At 50.5% G+C, this 19530-nt stretch overlaps 2 protein-coding genes across 2 annotated transcripts in view; one reads left to right on the plus strand and one right to left on the minus strand.

Annotated features, from left to right (window-relative positions):
* Window positions 1–12331, plus strand: part of Rusf1 (RUS family member 1) — a 20031-nt gene extending 7700 nt beyond the window's left edge. Inside the window, exons 6-14 of the mRNA XM_041666678.1 lie at window positions 246–351; window positions 909–1010; window positions 7089–7159; window positions 7243–7427; window positions 7506–7563; window positions 8899–8969; window positions 10398–10541; window positions 10642–10719; window positions 11088–12331. Coding sequence (XP_041522612.1) covers window positions 246–351; window positions 909–1010; window positions 7089–7159; window positions 7243–7427; window positions 7506–7563; window positions 8899–8969; window positions 10398–10541; window positions 10642–10719; window positions 11088–11185 — 913 coding nt within the window. The 3' untranslated portion in view covers window positions 11186–12331. The remainder of the gene's footprint in view (window positions 1–245; window positions 352–908; window positions 1011–7088; window positions 7160–7242; window positions 7428–7505; window positions 7564–8898; window positions 8970–10397; window positions 10542–10641; window positions 10720–11087) is intronic.
* Slc5a2 (solute carrier family 5 member 2) lies at window positions 11512–17284 on the minus strand. The gene is made up of 14 exons (XM_041666677.1): window positions 17165–17284; window positions 16569–16640; window positions 16388–16492; window positions 15457–15621; window positions 15059–15164; window positions 14482–14562; window positions 14100–14329; window positions 13669–13804; window positions 13327–13434; window positions 13046–13196; window positions 12760–12928; window positions 12466–12681; window positions 11821–11950; window positions 11512–11735 (listed from the first exon to the last, which is right to left on the minus strand). Exons 1-14 carry the CDS (start codon window positions 17282–17284, stop codon window positions 11512–11514), a joined length of 2013 nt encoding a protein of 670 aa, XP_041522611.1.
* Between the last annotated feature and the right edge of the window lie 2246 nt (window positions 17285–19530).

The following is a 19530-nucleotide window of genomic DNA, read 5'->3' on the forward strand; positions in this document are numbered from 1 at the left end:
AGATGGGAGAGGGAATGGGGGAATCTGCAGTTATAAAAGTCTCTTGTAAACTGGGTGGTGGTGACATACGTCTTTAATCCCAGCACTCAGGGAGGCAGGGGCAGGTGGATCTCTGTGATTTGGAGGCCAGCCTGGTCTAAGAGTGAGTTCCAGTACAGCCAGAGATACACAGAGAAATCCTGTCTTGAAAAAACAACAAACAAAAGTCTCTCGTTTATGACCTCTAACCTCTGGTCCTTCCCTAGGCTCTTTGCTGATGTCCTTAACGATATAGCGATGTTCCTGGAGATTATGGCCCCTATGTACCCAGTCTTTTTCACCATGACTGTCAGTATCAGCAACCTAGCCAAGGTACTCACGCCTGGGGCACTTCTATACCGGGGGTACCATCCTTAATGATGCCATGTAGGGCTTACCTGGGCCCTGTATTCAAGGCATTTCGAAAAGGGGGTTAAACTGGGGCAGAGAAGAAAGGACTTAAGGTTGCAGCTACAGTAAGAAAAGGAGATGGGAGGTGTGGCTTAAAGGAGAAGATCTCTGCCGAGGCACACAGCTGTGACTCTGGCATGCTGGAGCCTGGGCTAGGACTATTGCAAGTTCTGGGGCAGCCTAGGTTACATGACAAGACCCTGACTCAAAGGGTGAAAAAATATTTGGAGAGGAAAGGGAGTTCCCTCCAGTCAGGGCGCCAGGGTGACAGTGGCAGGCAAGGCTTTTGTTTTTCTCATGGAACAAGATAGGATAGGGAGTATGTACCTAAAGACATGGAGTTTGCTGGAGGGAGGGGTCACCAGAGACCAGCCATTCTCTGGTTGGCTTGACTTATTTATGTGCTCAGCCACAGAAGGGTCCGTGCTTCTGCAGCACATGGCAGGTCTGACCTTCACGCTTCTCTTTTTCCCACCCAGTGCATTGTGGGTGTGGCTGGCGGGGCCACTCGAGCTGCGCTGACCATGCACCAGGCCCGAAGAAACAACATGGCTGATGTGTCAGCTAAGGACAGCAGCCAGGTGAGCATCAAGCACTGGGGAGACAGTGAGGTGGGGAAGGGGCCAGGACAGGCCCCAGTTTGGAAATACGAAAAGAGGCCCGTGAGCGTCCCTGCTGTGACCCAGGGTGTGGGGGCAGATCTGACATCACAGTTCAGAGACAAGTTCAAGCTGAGTTCAGCCCCTGCTGCCGACCTGTGTGGCCAAGAGTGAACCTTTGCTCTCTGTAGGCTGCATCCCCATCCTGGGAGCTGGATGTGCTGAGCACAGTTGGCAAGTTGAGGTGTACTCAGCCCGTGAGGTTGCTATGGCCACTAGCCGGAGGCCTCCACTCAGTAGTTTGGAATGTCCTTCTGGCCCAGCACCTCCCCCTGACTGGGAGTCTGGAGCAGAACGGGGCTGGGAGGGACAGCCCTAAGACCGAGCTCTGTGCTAAGCGCTGGCTAAGGCTTTCTCATTTAACTCACACCCGCCCTGTAGAGTCAACGCTGTTAGGGTCCCTGCTTCACAGGTGAGGAGGGTAAGGCTGGACAGGTCCCAGAATGTGAAGTGATGTTCTTTGTTTAGTCCCTCTTGTAGTTGTTGGATTGGTTTAGAACCTATTCTATCCAGTCCTACTAGCCTTATCTTACTTTGATTTGCTCATAATCTTTAACTAGTATTTGTAAAGCATCAATCACAGGTCAGATGTATCCTCTCCATGAACTCAGTCCAGTCTTCACAGTGTTACTGTACCTATTGTGACCATTTCACAAATAAGAAACTAAAGCATAGGAAGTCCCAAGTCCATCTAGATACCCTTGGGCAAGCCCCTCTTCCCAGGCAATGGAACTAGATCAAGTAAAATCCAGACCCTTCTCTCCAGCATCTCCCTGCCCCCCAGTCCTGCCTCAGAGCTTCCTCAGTGAGGGAGAAGGGGCATCACCAGAGCCCCATAGACCATGTGCTCAGGCCTATAGCTGGCCGTGCTTTCTGCTCGTTTCTGGGGAAAGTGAGGTGCCCTTTTCGAGGTTCATAGTCTCACTAATAAAAGAATTTAGAAGCAGACTCAGTGTCTGTGAAGGGGCGCGGGGAAGAAACTACTAAAATGGTCACTTTATTATTTTTATTATTAGGTTTTATTGTAGATAAGAGAGAGGAAATATCCAGAGACATCTGGAAGAATCCATAACAGAAAGGAAGGAAGTAGACTGGGCATGGCCAGGACTACCTGCGTGAGAGGTGAGAGAGACATGAGGAAAGAAGAGTGGATAGCAAGAGACAGTAAGGTAGCAAGAGGGGAAACAGTGAGGGCACCAAGAGTGGGGAAGACAGGTGTAAAGAAAGGGGCCAGAGTGCTAGCGTGGGGGCTGTGGAATGTGTAACAGTGCTGTGAGCAGGGACAGGAGCCTGGAGGTCAGCATGGACCCGATATGAAGTCCACAGGTGCGTGTCAGTGGAGAGCCGTATTGCGTTCTGCCAGAGGCAAGGGAAATGACTCCTTTGGGGGGACAGAAAACCTGTGTCACAAGTTCCTGAGGCGTGATGGCTTTTGTTTTAATACCAGAAGTCCTTCCATAGTCCAGCTTGTGCTCATTTCTGGACATATGGACTAACACTCAGAGGGAAGCTCAGAAATAATTAAGAGAAATACATTGCAGACGTTAGGTGGAAATCCCAGCAGCCTCAGGAGGAGGGATGGGGAAAAGGCCAAGGCCCTTTAAGTTAGACGTGGAATAGAAGTAGCTTATTAAAGGAAGACGCACTCCCAAGGATAGCAGTGGCTAGCAAGCTAAGGAAAGCGAGCGTCCAGCCGTACAGTGGTCTTTATAGCCACCTCCCATTTGTACTCTGCAGGCTGTGTTTCACATAGGCTCTGTTAGATGATACCAGGATCAGGAAGGGCACAATTGTCAACACAAAAAACCACAGCTGTCATTTTAAAGGAAATAAGAGATAGTTTATTCTGGAGCCATTTTGAGTAACCATTGCCCAGGAGCACAGAATTAGACTGCTCCAAATTCTGTGTTCAACATGGAAGCAGTTTCGTTATATTTTTTATAGTTTCACAGAAGAAAGAAAGACACAAATCAAGAGAAGTTTAGAATACATTGGTGGGTGCACCAGAGAGGCTTAGCACCTGCTATGAAGTGGGGTGGGTAGTTGGGGTCTTTGTAAGTCACCATAAGACAACAGATATTCATAGGAGGACATAGAGTTAGATGTGGCCGACTGCTGTCTGGGAGTCTCCAGAGATACTTATAGCTTTTTTTTTGGGAGGGGGGGTCTATGATTGAAAAGGAACATGAACAGTAATTTTCTTGAGGGTCTAGGCATTTCCCCGCCAGAGGTGCTATAGACATTGAAGTATATGGAAGTTTTCTTTATTCCTATAGGGCTTTAGATCATTTCCCTTGACTTTTACAAATTAAAGCCAACTATAGGAAGACATTAAAGTTTAAGATTTATCTTTTGGCCAGAGGCAGTACTTGTGTTTATCAGTGGTTGGGGTCTGGACTGAGGGTTTCCAGATTCTTGGCTTCTCAGCCCAAGAACTAGAAATAAGAGTCCACAGAAATGTGCACAAGAAGCAAGATAATTTTATTTGGAGCTAAGCTATCATAGAGCTTAAAATGGGATACCCTCTCAAGATTGACAGCTGGTCGTATGAGTGAAAGTACTTAGGAACCCTGGGCTACAGCCTGGTGTCTTTTCTACGGGGCCTAAAGAAATGAGGAGCTGGTTAATAACAGGCATAGTTTGGGTTGTTCGATATTTTGATTAATAGATTAGGTTACTTAATTATTTCTCTACTGTGTATGCCCTCTTCCCATATGCTTCTAATTTTAGTCATATGCAAACTCAATTATGTAGACATTAGATGCTAAATAGGGAATTCCCCTAAAAGGTTACTAGAGGACACAGTTTTCCTTACTGTGTATGCACCCCAAACCAGTGCAGGTCAGGTTGGCCTTTCTGTTCTTTATACCTCGATGTGTAGGGAATGTGGTGTTTGGAGGTGTATGTGTGCGCGCGCACATGTACATACATAGTACATGCAGACAAAGGAGCCCAGCTGCTCAGTGTATTGTAACATGATACAGATGTACATAAACCAAAACCAAGTGGGGCCCAGAGTCCTAAAGTATCTCTTGTGCTTGCCCACCTGGCAATAAAGTAGAATGTCCCCTGATGCCACTCTGGGTCCTAGACCAATCTCCATGTCTTTAGCTACCCAAGCATCCCTGAGGTTTCGTGCTCCCCTCCCCAGTACACCTCTTCCTCCCTCCATCATTCCAAACCACCGGGTGCAGATCCCCACTGCCAGCGTCTCTGAAGTGTTTCCTGAACTGAGGTTGAACATGGTCTCCTAAGATGCTCTAAAAAGTAAACAAAAATGTAGAAAAGCGAAGAACAAATAGGCTCAAAGCTCTTTGGTTTTAAATCACTGAAAAGATTAAAAGCACAAAGTGGATGTGGTTTTCTGTTTGGGTTTTACCTCTAGAATCATTTCACTTGGAGATAAATGTTTTCCTGTTACGGAGAAGCCATCTAAGAGGTGAATCAGTAGCCATCCAGCGCTACCTTAGCTGCAGAGACCTAAGTTTCCCGAGCAGCATAGTCAGGACACACAAACCACCATATCTCCCACTCAGTTCTAGAGCTCATCTTTCCTGGTGCACTCTTTAGTCCTGAGTCCATTGAAGTAGAACCCAGACATGTAATCTGGGAGGGCCCGACAGGTACCAGCATTCCAAGCCGTAAGCAGTAAGATCCTGCAGGGAGGGGCATCGACATTCACTTTATCATACGATGGTGGTGACACCCCGGAGACAGTATACCCCTTCTTGGTAAAGGACTACCTGGATAGAGACCTGAGGGTGGGGAGTGAAAGGAAGAGAAACCAGGGAGATCGGCATCACATAGAGCAGGGTGCGGGGGAGTTTGGGATCCCCACTCTTGTTAACCTTCAGGCCTTGGAGGGTGATGGGGGACCTAGGTAGATGGAGCTAAGAGTTTCAAAGGACCATCTGAGTATGAATTAATTATAAACCAGTATATAAAGTTAAAAAATGCACAATGTCTCCATCACACTGATAAAATCCATCACATTATATCAAGATTATAATAGCTGGGCAGTAGTGGGCACACCTTCAATCCCAGCACTTGGAAGGCAAAGGCAAGAGGATCTCTGAGTTTGAGGCCAGCCTGGTCTACAGAGAGAGTTCCAGGACGACCAGGATACACACAGAAACCCTGTCCCCTCAAAAACAAAATCAAACAAAACAAAACCAAAAAAGATTATAATAAACATAACCCATTTCTGCCACAAAAATGTAGAGATATAATTCTAAACCTGTTTACCAATAAGATAGAGGTATTTGACATGGTCTCAGTCTGATTTTGTAGATCTTATAAAGCAAAAGAGGCATCAGCAGAACTGTAAGGGATATGCAGACAGCTTTTTGTTTATAGGAAGTTGTTAAAAGAGCTGAGCCTGATTTCAAGCCTCAGCACCCTTTTGTGGTGCTTCTGTCTTGCCTGGGCCCCACCTGACTGAACCCTTGGGGTCAGGTACACAGTTCATAGCAGCTTCTGTGTCCAGAGCTGCTTCTCTTGGTCGGTGGGTCTGGAGGATACAAAGGGTGAGAGGGACAAAAGGGAAGTAGAGAAGATGGGGGTCTGCGGATGGGATGTGGGCAGAGTGGATTGCCAGGGTCTCTGGGGACACTGCGGCTGGGTGAGCCTCCTGGCTGTCTTCTCTTGCCTACGTGATTTGGCTGTCACTGCGCCTTCACACATCCTGCAGCCACATCATCACTCACTTGGAAAGACAGGCCTACTCGGAAGCAGGGGCTGACTCTGCCATCACAGCCCTCCAGCCCTTACAGGGATGTGGGCACCGAGCCTCGAGGCCTGAGACAGAACAGAGGAGAAAGCCTGGGGACCGAGTGCTTCAAAGGGAACCTTGGACAACAGGGAGCTGAATCTTTAGGGGACTCCCTTGGAATCCTTCCTGGTTACCATATCTTACATGGGAAGCTAATGTTCCCTGTGAGGGTTCTGAGTCTCATTACTGAAAGAGTTTAGAACCAGACTGAGAAGGAAGCTCAAGGTTGATTTTCTTAGAGCTTAGGAGAAAAACAGTGCAAGTTAAGTGAAAAATCCCGGCAGCCTCCAGGGGGGAAGATGGAGAAAAAGCCACAACTTTTAAGTTAGACGTGGAGTAGAAAGAGATTATTTAAAGGGGGTAAAAGTACCAAGGATGGAAGTGGGCTGGTGAGCTGAGGAAGAGTCCACAAAGAACACGCAGCCCCTTCCTCACTGTCAGCTGATGCCAAGAAAAGAAGGGCACCCGTCTTCCTTGAAACCTGGCTCCTCTCACGTTTGTCTTGAGGTAGCTTCTCTCGGGTCCTGCGTTCACATGCTCACACAGTGTTGTTGCACTTACGTGGCTGCTGGAACTGACGTTCTCTGCTAACAAATGCAGAGGCCTGTCTGCCCCTGAGCTCCTAAACACCTTCACCCTCATTTACTACTTCATATGCAGCCTTCATCCCCTCAGTCTACCTCCTTGCCAGGAAAGCTGGAAGCAAAAAGAGTTCTTGAGCCTCAGGGGCCCTGTCTGCCAAGACTAGCTTTTCCCAGAACCCCAGGCAGCAGGTCTCTTTCCCCCTAGGATGTCTTTATCCGGCTATCAGGGCTCTGGTAACCTTTGTCCACAAGCCAAGGTCAAGGCCTGTTCCTGCTCTCCTGGGCTTCCTTGTTGCCGGTATAGGATACCAAGCAATAAGAGGGTCCACCTCTCCCAACACACTGGAAAACTGGTCGTGCACAGCCAAGAGTGCCCAGTGCAGGGATTCAGGAGACTCTTGGACACAACAGAGATATGTTCCATGGGTGTTCTGAGGGCACTGTGTCTATTGAGCAGAGAAATTCCCAGCATCTTTTAAATAACAGCTCTCTCACCACAATACAAAAACTGTAGTTGGCCCTCCTGTTAAGGTAGGGAGCCCTGGTTGGTTCTGAAGCACTAAGATTATAATAAAAAGCACCCAGGGCCATCCCTTACGCCATGAAGGAAGCCTGCTAATGCTCAGCTCCTCTGCCATTTTCCAGGAGACAGTGGTGAACCTAGCCGGGCTCCTCGTCAGCCTGTTTATGCTTCCTCTGGTATCGGACTGTCCAAGGTAAGCCAGGAGTAAGGCCAGGGCAAAGACACCCACCTCCACCTCTTCCTGTATATCCTGGCCGCCTTCCTCTCTTGCCCCAGCCTCGGCTTTGGATGTTTCATCCTCCTGACTGCTCTCCACATCTACGCCAACTACCGGGCAGTCCGAGCCCTCGTCCTGGAGACTTTGAATGAAAGCCGGCTCCAGCTGGTCTTAAAGCACTTCCTTCAGAGGGGAGAAGTACTTGAGCCTGCTTCAGCCAATCAGATGGAGCCATTGTGGACAGGTCAGCTAACCCTTTCGTCTCATGCCCCTGCCTCCCCCCCTCCCCTCGCCTGAGCATTCTGACTACAGCTTCCTACAGGTTTCTGGCCATCCCTGTCTCTGTCTCTGGGTGTTCCATTACACCACTTGGTCTCCAGGTGAGTGGCCCCGTGTCCCCTGCCTCACTGCTGCTTCCCACACTCCCCACGTGGCCCCTGTTTTCAGTTACATGCTGGTCTTTGGTCAGGTTTTATTGTTTATCGTGTTCTAGGTGTCTTGTCATGTCCAGGCCTAGAGATATGCCCGAGCACTTCAGGGAAGCAGGGAGTAGAACACAGTAGATATGTTTAGCAATGAACTGTCCTCTAAATACCCTCGCATAGCCTTAGACAAGCGCAGACCTCAGCCTTGCCTTGTGAGTGGTGCTGAGTGCAGAGATTTATGGCCACCAAGGTAGAGAATAAAGGGAGGATGTCCCTTACCCCGTCCCCTCCAAGGCTCCTGAAGCGTTGTGGGATAGGGGCAGGAGTGTATACGAGCTGGAGGGTTGGATGAAGAGCTCTGAAATACATTGCTACCCTGGGTAGATTTGCTGTTTTGCTATCATAAACACCATGACCAAAAGCAGCTTCGGAAGAAAAGGGTTTATTTGGCTTATACTTCCAGGTCACAGTCAGTCATCAAGGGAAGTCAGGACAGAACCAAGACAGAACCATGCTATTTACCAGCTCACTCGCTGGCTCATGCTCAGCTCATTGTTTTATGCAGACCTGGCCCGCTTGTGTAAGGATGGTGTCACCCATAGAGGGCTGATCCTTCCCAAATCAATCTTCAGTCAAGGCGGTATCTCACAGACATATCTAAAGGCCAGCCTGGTCAAGGCAGATCATTAGTTGAGGTTCCCTGTCTGCTGACTCCAGGTTGTGTCAAGATGCCACAAACTAAGCACTGCACAGTACAGCCGTGCGGTCATTACTCCCAGCTGAAGTTACCGGCACTAAGCCCACAAAAGCTGGCTCTGCCAGGCGGCCAAGGAAGAGACTGTTAGCTATCAGTGTGTTCTGTGAGAGGGGAAGCCAGTCTTTGGTTGTGTCTCCTCTGCTGAGCCCACCAGGCTTCAACCGTAGCTCCAAGTCCATGCTCATAAAGAAGGACCCGGCTTAACCTCAGTGGGCACGAAACAAAATAAATAGACAGCAAAACTGAGAGAGGTTTGTGGGGAGAAGGAAGGTGGGTGGGAAGGGGGAGGGTTTGAGTGATCGGTGTGTGTGATGTGTTTATGCAAAGCTACGTAATTTCAGCAAAAGCGATGCTTATAGAAGAAGGTGGTGTGTAGGGAGAATGGAGGGGTGGGGTGGGGTGAAGCAGCAGCTAGGAAAAACTGAGCAGCGAGCAGAAGGGCAATGACAAGCGGACAGTTGCAGCCACCAGTTTGACAAGTGGGTCCCCCTGCCTTGCTTTCCCCCGCCCTAGTTTGCTCTTGTCTCCATCAGTGTCTCTGAGCTGAAGCAGCTGGTCGAAGGGCATCGGGAACCCTACCTCCTTCGCTGGAACCAGTCCCACAGTGAGTGCGCTACGCTCTCCGAGTTCACTTAATTGTCTACTCCACGCCTTCAATCTCTGGCCAGTTTGGAGTCCGCCTAGTGTCCTAGAGAGTGCCTAGACTAAAAGTTTGGTGCATTCAAATTAATAGCTTCATGCCTAATGAATTCACTATGTGCCTATATAACAGCTATTCTCAACCTGCGGGTCACGGCCCCCTTTTAGGTGTTGAACGACCCTTTCACAGGGGTTGCATATCAGATAGCCTGCATATCAGACATTTACATTACAATTCATAACTGGCAAAATTACAGTTATGAAGTAACAACAAAAATAATTTTATGATTGGGGGTCACCACAACATTAAGACCTGTACTAAAGGCTTGCAGCATTGGGAGGCTGAGAAGCAGTGATCTATAGCATGAAGCCACAGAAGTTGCCTTAGTACTTGTGGCATTTTCCCAAGGATTGCATGGGGTGATTATGTGTCGGGGTCCAGCCCCAACATAAATTATCTCTCGGACCAGTGTAGAGGCGTGGGAATAAGTGAGGCACAGTTTACACAGCAATGTCAGGAGGGAGTCCCAGGGTTCATTTACATCCTGAAGATCATCTGCATTTATTCTCCTAACAGCTTTTATATCAAAGGGTAAACTGAGGGGGAAGTTCATTAGCATTCTGTTTCTGGGTAGCGGGACTTAGGTCACGTTAGCAGCTATGGCTGCTCTGTCACAGAAACTGAGTCAACACCTCTTCCCAGGCAGTCTCCACAAAGAAGGAGCAAAAAGACATTAGCAGATCCTGACCCTTTGTTTAGGATGGTGTCAGTTTGTCTGGAAAGGCCAGGTGACCCCTTTCTGTGTGGCCAGGTGCAAACTGGCCTGAAAGTCTGGCCACCATACAAGGTAGAAATATGGGCCTGTATAATATGGCCCTACAACTATGTAAATAATAATTTGTACATTGTAACATATTGAAATAAGACTGTGGCCCATTGGACTCTGGAGGTCACATTGTCTCTTACCCTGAGTTCTTTGTTAGGGAAACAAGTCCTTACGATTTCTGATGGTTTGTGGTGTGTGAAGGGAGAAATTACCTCTTGGAGGCTACTGTGGAATTGTCCTTGGAAACTGAGCATTTCAGTTTGCTAAAGAAACAACTGGAGCTGGAAGGGGAAGAGTGGGGACCCCACGCCTGGCGGTGACCCCAGGTACTGAGTGAACCAGGGAAGAGTGGGGACCCCATGCTTGGCGGTGACCCCAGGCACCAAGTGAACCAGGGAAGAGTGGGGACCCCATGCCCGGCGGTGACCTCAGGCACTGAGTGAACCAGGGAAGAGTGGGGACCCCACGCCTGGCAGTGACCCCAGGCACCGAGTGACTCAGAAAGGTGAATGGAGGGCACTGAAGAAATAGTTCTTTTCTGATCTTTATCCCTTGGGGCTCTGCAGACCAGGTCCAGGTCGCTCTGAGCCAAGTGGCTGGCCCTGAGGCTATCTTACGGGCTGCCACTCACGGGCTGGTTCTTGGAGCCCTGCAGGAAGATGGACCCCTTCCAAAAGAGCTCGCAGAGCTGAGGGAGCAGGCTCGGGCTGGTAAGAGCTTCGTGGTCTAGGGCTGACGACCACAGGGGTGAGAAGGGATGGGTGTCTGTCTTGACAAGGATATGAGAATTTTCACTTTCACACCCACCAGGTCCTAAGAAAGAAAACTGGGCTCTCGTCAGGGAGACACATCAAGTGTTGGACACGCTGTTCCCAAAGTTCTTGAAAGGTAACCCCAGCTCTGGGCTTCTTCAGCCTTGGGCCCTGCCTGGGAGGTAAAGGACTGATTTTTCTGTGATATTCAGTCTCAGTCTGTCCCCTCCCTGCAGGATTGCTGTGTAGAACGGTCTCTAAAGCTCTACCAGTATTGATAGTTGGTCTTAAAGCACTTACTTCATTCTGCCCGTTTCCCATGTGCTATGACTAAGCTCTAACTACGCAAAGAAAATTTAACCTCATTTTCTGCCATAGATAATTCCAACCAAAGAGCCCAACTAGTGCCAAAGGCTGCACAAGCCTGTGTTTCTGTGCCTATAACCTGTCCCTAGGTTCAGCCCAGAGCCTCCTTCCTGGCCTCACCCTGTGACCTCTTTGTAGGACTGCAGGCTGCTGGCTGGAAGACCGAGAAACACCATCTAGAAGTGGATGAGTGGAGGGCTACATGGCCCCTGTCTCCAGAAAAGAAGGTCTTATGAGCAGCCTGGCTGGAGACCCAGAGCCCAGGACAGGAGCCTGGAGCCCAGGACAGGAGCCTGGAGCAAGGACACTTCGGCCACAGCAGGATATTAGAAGGGCAACTTTATTTTTGCATTGCAAACTGCTATGGCCGGTTGGCCGCTGTCTTGTGGAGAGTGACAGCCAATCAAATGGACTGGACCGGCAAAGAGGGGGGAACCAGTTCCTTCCTCCACATTCTGGCCCCTTTTTCTTTTTTTGGGATCCACTACAAGGTCCCCACCCTCACTTTCTGTGAGACTCAGGCATGTCCTGGTTGCAGTCATGGTATTGAACAAATTTGACTTTATGCATAAAAGCCCCAGAGGAACACAGCCACGGTCATCATGAGCAGGGCATTGAGGTTGACTACCCGGGCCCAGCCAGGGTCCTCACTGATGTCCTCTAGCTGCCTGGTTGTCGCAGCCACCTCCTCACTAGTGGGTGGAGGACTACCTGACCCACTCCTGCTCATTCCACAGAACCAGAGCAGGCACCGTCGGAGCCGGCTCGGTGCTGGGGCCTGGACGTCTGGAAGAAATGGGGAGGCTACAGTTAGTCTGGAGGGAGCTAGCTCTCCTAGTTAACCCAGGACACTTGCTGGGGCGAGCCTCACCTTCGATCTCCACTGCATGTTCCTGGCACCTGTTCTGCACAGGGGACGGGGTTGGGATTTCTAACTCCTCAGCATCTAGGTCCTCCCGTTCCTCCTTGCTGTGCCGGAGACTGAAAACCAGGCGGTGGAGCTGGGGAGTTAGGGAGAAGGGACAGGTGGGAGCTTTGCTCTCCACCCCAGGTCTACACTGGCGTACCCACATTGTCACTGCCTCCCTAGCCCCGACCCTGGCCTGCACACTTGTATAGGCTCAGCTCACTCAAGACTCCTCTTTCTGGGATAGCCTTTGCCTTCACTGAACCCCAAGCTCTTCATCTAAGTGTTAAAGTCATTGGCCCTGCCCCCATGTCTCACCCCAAATTTTATGCCTACACCCAGAACTGTAGTTCTTCAGACCGGTCTTAGAGTTCTGATCACAGTGTGTTCCCATTGTCATTTGCTCTGCTTCTCCAGAATGTCACATAAGTAAATGTGCTTGCCCTGAAAATAAAGCTTTATACTGAACTCCCAGCTTCCCCTACCAACACTCAGTATGGAATTTCTCCTTGGGCAGAGTGAAGCAGACTGGCTAAAGGGGTGGCAATGGTTCTTCCATCCCATGCAGGTCATGTTTGGTCTCCCAGTTCCCCCCGGAGCAGCATTTACATGCTTCTGTGGGATGGGCGCACTGCACAGGGAGACCACAAGTGTGAGGAGGCCGGAGCAGACGAAGAGGACGATGGCAAAGTAGAGGTAGTGCACCCCGCAGAGGAGCACTGGGCACGCCGAGGGTCTCACGCAGCTGCCCGTGCCGAAGAAGAACTCGGGTATGAACCGTGCCAGGCCCATCAGCAGGCCCCCAATCAGTCCCCAGAAAGCACCCTGCCAGAGAAACAGCATTAGCCTACCCTGGGTACCCAAGCCTCACCCAGAGCCCACATGCACAGACGCCCTACTCACCTTCTCATTAACACGGGGCACGAAGAGGGCAAGCACAAAGACTGCGGACACTGGGGGCGCCAGGTAGCTGGAGATGGACTGCATGTAGTCGAAGAGCTGCCCACCCTGTGCTGCCTGCACTACAGGTAGCCACGCCACCGACACCGCCACAATGAATACCACCCAAAGCCTGCGGTTGAAGGCAGTCAGGTTTTACTGAGGCCCCACCTTCCCCATCAGCCTGCTGGTGTTCCGTACCCACACCCCAGGCTCATTTGTGGGGAAGGGGTTGGGACCCAGGCCGTACCTCCCAACTATCAGCAGCTCCCCGTCGCCTGCACGAGGCCGCAGGCGGGTATAGATATCCATAGTAAAGAGCGTGCTGCTGCTGTTAAAGATGGATGCTAGAGAAGACATGAGCGCAGCCAGCATGACGGCCAGCATGAGTCCACGCAGACCTGTGGCCAACGAGAGCTGTCAGGCCAGAGCCATTGGTGTGTTCAAGGTGGTGAAGGATTGGCAAGAGGTGGCCCTCCCAGAGGCAGTCCCTGCAGGCTCAGCCAAAGGCGGCCCACTTCCGGCTCTCACCATTGGGCATGAGCTTCACAACAAGCTGCGGGTAGGCAATGTTAGAGCAGCCCACCTCAGTGCCGCACACCCGCTTACACACCTCGGGTACCACACACGCAACTTCATCTGCAAGAGAAGCCATAGGCAGCTAGGAAAGACTGTGACTGGGAAATGAGGATCCCTGGAGCCTAGCATGGACTGGAGATCCTAGAGATGGTGGTCCTGGTGGGAAGCAGGATGTGATACCAGGTTCCCAAGTCTTAGGACAGTATAAGAGACAGACACGTGGATCCTTGCACAGGAAGGTAGGTTGCTGAATGGGGCACAGTCCCATTGAGGCTGGTGTGACGCAGACATTACCTGGGTAAAGAACGCGGCTGATCATGCCCGGCATGACCATAAGGAACATGGGCATCAGCTTCAGGTAGCCACACAAGATGCATCCGGCTTTGATGTGAGTCAAGTTCTTCCCAGCCAGGCAGCGCTGCACTATGACCTGTGATGGGGTGTTCAACTCTGGGTCATTTGGACCTCACCTCCACAGGCCTTGCTTCTTAACACTAGCCTTCACCCCTACTCGATAGAGTCCCTACAACGTCTCCATCCTCAGATCCTGCCGGTGGATTCTGACTTCTTTTAGGTCCACCCTGGCATGATTCCATCAGCTCAGGCCTGCCTTCAACCTAACTCCAAAGGCTGGTGTCAGGCCCACCTACCAGTCAGCACAGGGCATTTAAAGTTCCGTCCCAGGCATGTGCACATACGCCACCCCAAACCCCGGCCTCCCTCACCTGGTCGCTGCACCAATACCAGCCTGAGACTATGGTAAGCCCCAGGAGCAGGGCGGGCCACGGCAGATCTCCTGTCACCGGGTCACGCAGGAGGTGATAGGAATCAGGCCTTGGTTGGTAGCAGGTGCTGGAGATGTTGCCAATAGCCGGATCCTTGGACACGGTCAGTGAAGTCACTGCTCCCAGGTATTTGTCGAAGAGACCCGAGTAGCCGCCTACTTCATGGAAAGCTGTGCAGGCAAGGTTGTCAGGGGATGTCGCCCAAGTGTTAAAGCCCTCCTTAGGACCCATATGGCAGAGACAAGCAAGGTTCCAGCCCCTAGGTTAAAAGCATTGTGACAGCACAGATCCATGCCCTGCCCCTGTTAGGTAAACCCCATACCGTAACCAGTGAGGATGAAGGCCCCAGCAAGAATGACAAAGGTCTGCACGGTGTCTGTGTACATCAGTGCCGCCAGCCCTCCTGCAATGACTCCAAGTCAGTGGAAGACAGCACAGCTGCCGGACCCTGGCACCCATGTTTTACAAGTACCCATTCCAGAGAACAAGTTTTATAAAAACGATGCTAGGCTTTGTGCACTAGAACGCCAGGAAGCAGAGTTTTTTAGGCCACCGATGCTTTCTTGGCCAGGAATCCATGCGGTGCAAGATTCCCACAGTACACTCCTAGGCCCATTTTCTCAGCTGGATGGGGGTGGGGGAAGATTCCTTTAAGACTCAGCCCTTAGTTGCATCCTATGCTGCAGCAGCCTCCAAGCCACTTTGGCACCATTCCACCCAATTCTGTGTGTGACCCGGGAACCTGGGAACTGCATTTACCCAAAGGTCTTGGAGACTGACCAAGTCAGCTCTTCAGACATCCAAGAAGGGCAGAAGCTTCTAAACCATCTCCAAGCCAGCTCTCTCTCACCACCCCCAAGCTCCCCGCCCCCCATGGCCATCCCGGGGCAGCCAGTCACCTGTCACCGTATAAATCATGGTGATGCCCAAGAGTGCAATGACAGAAGCATAGATGTTCCAGCCCAGGGCCTGCTGGATGAATACCGCCCCGGAGAACATGTCCACCTTCCAGGAGAGAACAAATGCACAGATCAGAAACAAGGGTAGTGACCCAGGTCCACTTCCAGTCGCTGAAACCATCCATCCAATGTGGCCACACCTCTAAAGTCCACTCACTGTTCCAAGGACCTAGTCTTCCCGGGCCCTAACCACTGTGCCCACAGCTTTTCAGACCTGCTCTTTCTTGTCCACCCCACCATCCCCCACCCCATGATTCTTTCATTTCTCCTTGGTCCCGCCCCCTCCAGAATTCCCAGAAGACCTCCCTTGGGTGGTTCCGCTCGCCACGCATGCGCACCGAGATCTTGGTGAAGATGTACAAAAAAAGTGAGAGCACCGACAGGTAGAGGCGAATACGGTGCCCGCCAAAGCGCTTGCGCAGGTACTGAGGCATCGTAATCACGCCTGCCGTCAGGTACACAGGCACGAAGAGCCAGCCGAGTAGCAACACCACAAAGAGCGCCTGTGGGAACAAGTGACAGCCCAACGTGACTGTCTTAGCATCTCAAGCAGGTCTGTACTAACCCTCACACCCAGGACCCAGAAGACACCAACGGAAGAGCCTGGGCCCTGAGCCGGAAGGGAACGGAACCTTGACATTTGCCTGGCACCTTCATTAGAGCCCGTTTTGCGCTTACAGGTCATCACCTCCAACCAGTCTCCCCCAAGGAGATCTTCACGGCCCCTCCCTACCCCTCTAGCAAATGAACCTGTGCACACTGGCTCTTCAGACTGACCTCAGCATCTGTGGGGCTCCTCCCCTCCTCCACCCACCCAAGAATTTCATCCTCAAAGGCTCAGTTCAGAGGTCTCTTCCAAGAAGGCTCAAACTCTTATCTCTCCAACCCTCCCAGGTGAGCCCAGTCCCAGGACTTGGTCTCCAGGTTTTTGCCAAAGACTTCAAGTCTAGAGATGCTCAAAGGCCACAGCGTCAAAGAACATCCGGACAGGTGTTTCTCCCACTGTGAGCTGCCTGCCCCACTTCAGAGTGGAGTATATAGGTCAAGGACCACCAAGGACGGATGCTGGCGTATCCAGGAAGTCAGGAGCAGGACCTACCTGTACCCCACTGCCTGTAAGCTAGCACATGATCCTTGCTCCCAGCCCAACCTCACCCCACAACTGGGCTATTCCAGCTTGTTCATATCCCCACACCAGGAGCATCCCCAAGGGGTCGTCTTTCCAGAGGTTTCCGCTGGAGTGGGTTATTATAGAAAAGAAGCTCTCACATTCCACTCAAATCCAGCCACAGCCAAGCCGCTTGCTGCACCAGTCCCTGCCAGGCCCACGAAATGACCGCTGCCAATGTTGCTGGCGAACAGAGAGGCTCCAACCTGGACGGCCAGAAATGAGGGTGAGCTAGGCTGCTCCTCTAGGGTCCCTCCCATCCCATGGCCCAGCCCCTCTCACCGGCCACCACACCATGTTTCGTCCTGCCAGGAAGTAGCCGCCAACTGTGCCTCTGTTGGTTCTGAACATAGACTGGGAAACAGAAGTGGGGGGAAACTGGGGTTGGGGCACGTCTTTGGCCTTCATTAGCTTCCTCAACACATTCCTCAGTCTTGTTCCAGGCTGAAGATTAACCAGCACTAGACTCCCCCGATTGCTTGTCCCCTTACCCCCAACCTCCCCCCAGACTCTCCGAACAACCCAGGTACTAATTCTAGAGCAATCTTAGAGCTGGAGCCTAAATATGACTGAATTCAGCCTGACTTACCCGGTGGCTTCAGATACGGGCCACAGCCATATGCAGACAGGGAAACAGAGACCTTATTAAGAACGCTTCTCTTAATGAAAACCCACCAATATGCCCACCCTCTTTTGCACAGTCCAGAATGTATGAAGACAAAGAGTTAAAAGATTTGCTTACCTACTAGACCTAGTTTCTCCCTCAGATATCTCCCTCAAATAGAGCACCCTTCTCCCACCTCTCTCTGAGGTCTCCCTTAATCTTTACCCTCAAGCCCCAGACACAATTCCCTATCGAAACTCCCTCAGCTTCTCACCCACAAGCCAACACCAATGACCAGCAGGAAATACGCAGCAATGACCAGGATGTCAGCAGGATTGTCAATTAGGACCCTCTGCTCCCCAAGTTCAGAGCCGTCCTTCATATGTTTCTCCATTCTCGCCAGCATCTGCCCCTCAAAGGGCTAGTCCCTGGATTCTCCCAGGGGAAGGATTAATGGTTACCTCAGGAGCACTGAGCCGACAAGTCCCCCAGGTCTCAACCTCCTCCCCAGTTTTATTTAGCTGAATCAGGTTCTATCAAGGCCGAAGGCTTGTCCTGGGGCGCTGGACCCTTCTGAGTTCAGGAGCACATCTCTCTGGGTTTAGGCTGCATCCTATCCCCAGTGTTCCAGACAAGTCACTTCCTGCGTTCTCTGAAAATATACCCTCTAGCTTCAATGTAGGGAGCCTGGCTTAGCCAGCCTCTAGGTTCTAATCCAATGCTGGCAGGGTTGCTGCTCTGCCCAGAAGTCCTCCATAGCTCCCCATGACAGTCAGAAGGGAGTACATGCTCCCCAGACTGACTGCCCAGGCTTGCTGGACCCTGACATCTGCCATACAAAACCTAGAATAAAATCACATTGCTCTCACCGCTCCCCTGCGCTTCTCAACGCAAATATTTTCTAGTTTCTTTATGATCTACCCCAGGAATTTTTTTAAATTTTACTTTAAAAAAAATTTTGTGCAATTCATTTTGGACATGTTCATTTCCCTTCCACGGCTCTTCACAGATCCCCCTCTCCCAAATCAATTTCATATTCTTTTCTCTCTCAAAGAAAGGAAGAAAGGGAGGAACAAAGAAAGGAAGGAAGGAAGGAAGGAAGGAAGGAAGGAAGGGAGGGAGGGGGAGGAAGGGAGGGAGGGAGGGAAGGAGGGAGGGAGGGAGGAAAGGAATGAAAGAAGGAAGGAAGGAAGGAAGGAAGGAAGGAAGGAAGAGAAAAACCAAACACAAAACAGAAAAGGGAAAGAAAACACGGAGGCTGTTTGGTGTTGACCAGCTACTCCTGAGCATGAGGCCTGCCCTGGGGTGTAGTTAATGTACTCAGTGTCTCTCCATTGAGAAAACCGATTTCCCTCTCCCAGTAGCTATCAATAGCAAATCGCTTCTTGGTGCCCACCCCCTGCTCTGTGCTGGGATTCTGTCTAGTTTGAACTTGTGCCAGTCTTACACATGCTTGCCACTGTCTGTGAGTTCAGATCCACAGCAGCCCTCTCGTGTCTGGAAAACTCTGCTTCCTTGGAGTTAACCTCCACCTCTGGCTCTTAGAGTCTGTCCGTCTCCTCTTCTGTAGAGATCCCTGAACCTTGAGAGGAGGGGTGCGATGCAAACATCCCATTTAAGGCTGAGTGCTCCAAAGCCTCTCGCTCTTAGCGTGTCCAGGTGGGTCTCTGTGTTAATGATCCGATGAGGTTTCAATGATGCATTGATTGATGGATACAGTAGTATGTCATTAAGAATTATTATATAGCTGCATGCACTTAGCAGGATGATTGTAGTATGTTGTCCCCTAGGGCCCATGCCCTATCTAGTCTCAGGTTTTTGGCCACTTTAGCAGTGTTGGGTATGGGTTCCATCTCACAGAGTAGACCTGAAATACAACCAAAAAGTGGTTAGTTACTCTCAGAATGTGTGTGCACCGACGAGTATCCTTTGAGCAGGTCTCTGTTGGAAGCTGCAGGGTTTGTAGCTGGGTGAGACTGAGGGCTACTTTTCTCCTCTGGTAGTGCACATAGCACTTTTCAGCACTGTGGTTGCTATTCAGTAGGGTGAGGCTTCTAGTTGGACACCTTCTTGATTTCTTTATGTTCAACGACATTAAGTACCGTCTCCAGCAATGGTCTTACCATCAGGCTATGGAGCATAACCAGTAGCCTTGGCAAAGTTTGGGGTTCCATCTGACCCCTCTGGCCATTGGCTTCATCAGATGGTAACCCGTTCTTGGTACAGTAGCTATGATGTCCGGTTGGGACATTGTCTCCCTCATTATATGGCAACTCTGTGGAAATTCCATTAGTGTGCATTGCATTTTAGGAAGCTTCTATAGTAGTAGGTTTCCACGTGGTTCTTCTTTTATTTCTTTTTTAATTGAAAATAGATTTTTCATATTATATATACTGATTACAGTTTCCCTTCCCCAACCCCTCCCAGATCCTTCCCACCTCTCTACCCACAAGCCCACACCTTTTTTTCTCTCTCTCTCATTAGAAAACAGTTAGCTAAAAGATAAATAAAATAAAAACAAATAGGAGAAATTAAGAGAAAAAAGTCAAATAAAAAAACATAAGAAACACATACAGATGCAGAGACACACATATTTGCACACACAAAAATCCCACAAAACACAAAATCGGAAAAATCCTA

This window comes from Microtus oregoni, unplaced genomic scaffold (assembly GCF_018167655.1).
Source record: "Microtus oregoni isolate MIOR12 unplaced genomic scaffold, Mior012 000016F_ref0000370, whole genome shotgun sequence".
In the NCBI taxonomy this organism is placed as follows: domain Eukaryota; kingdom Metazoa; phylum Chordata; class Mammalia; order Rodentia; family Cricetidae; genus Microtus; species Microtus oregoni.

Bases quoted from the DNA above. Each gene is read 5' to 3' on its own strand.
- Slc5a2 (XM_041666677.1), bottom strand. From the start codon at position 17,284: ATGGAGAAACATATGAAGGACGGCTCTGAACTTGGGGAGCAGAGGGTC. The intron at 15,165-15,456 runs GTGCGCATGCGT...CTCTCCTGGAAG, and splicing joins ACATCTTCACCAAGATCTCG to GTGGACATGTTCTCCGGGGC. The intron at 13,805-14,099 runs GTGAGGGAGGCC...ACCCCATCACAG, and splicing joins GGTATTGGTGCAGCGACCAG to GTCATAGTGCAGCGCTGCCT.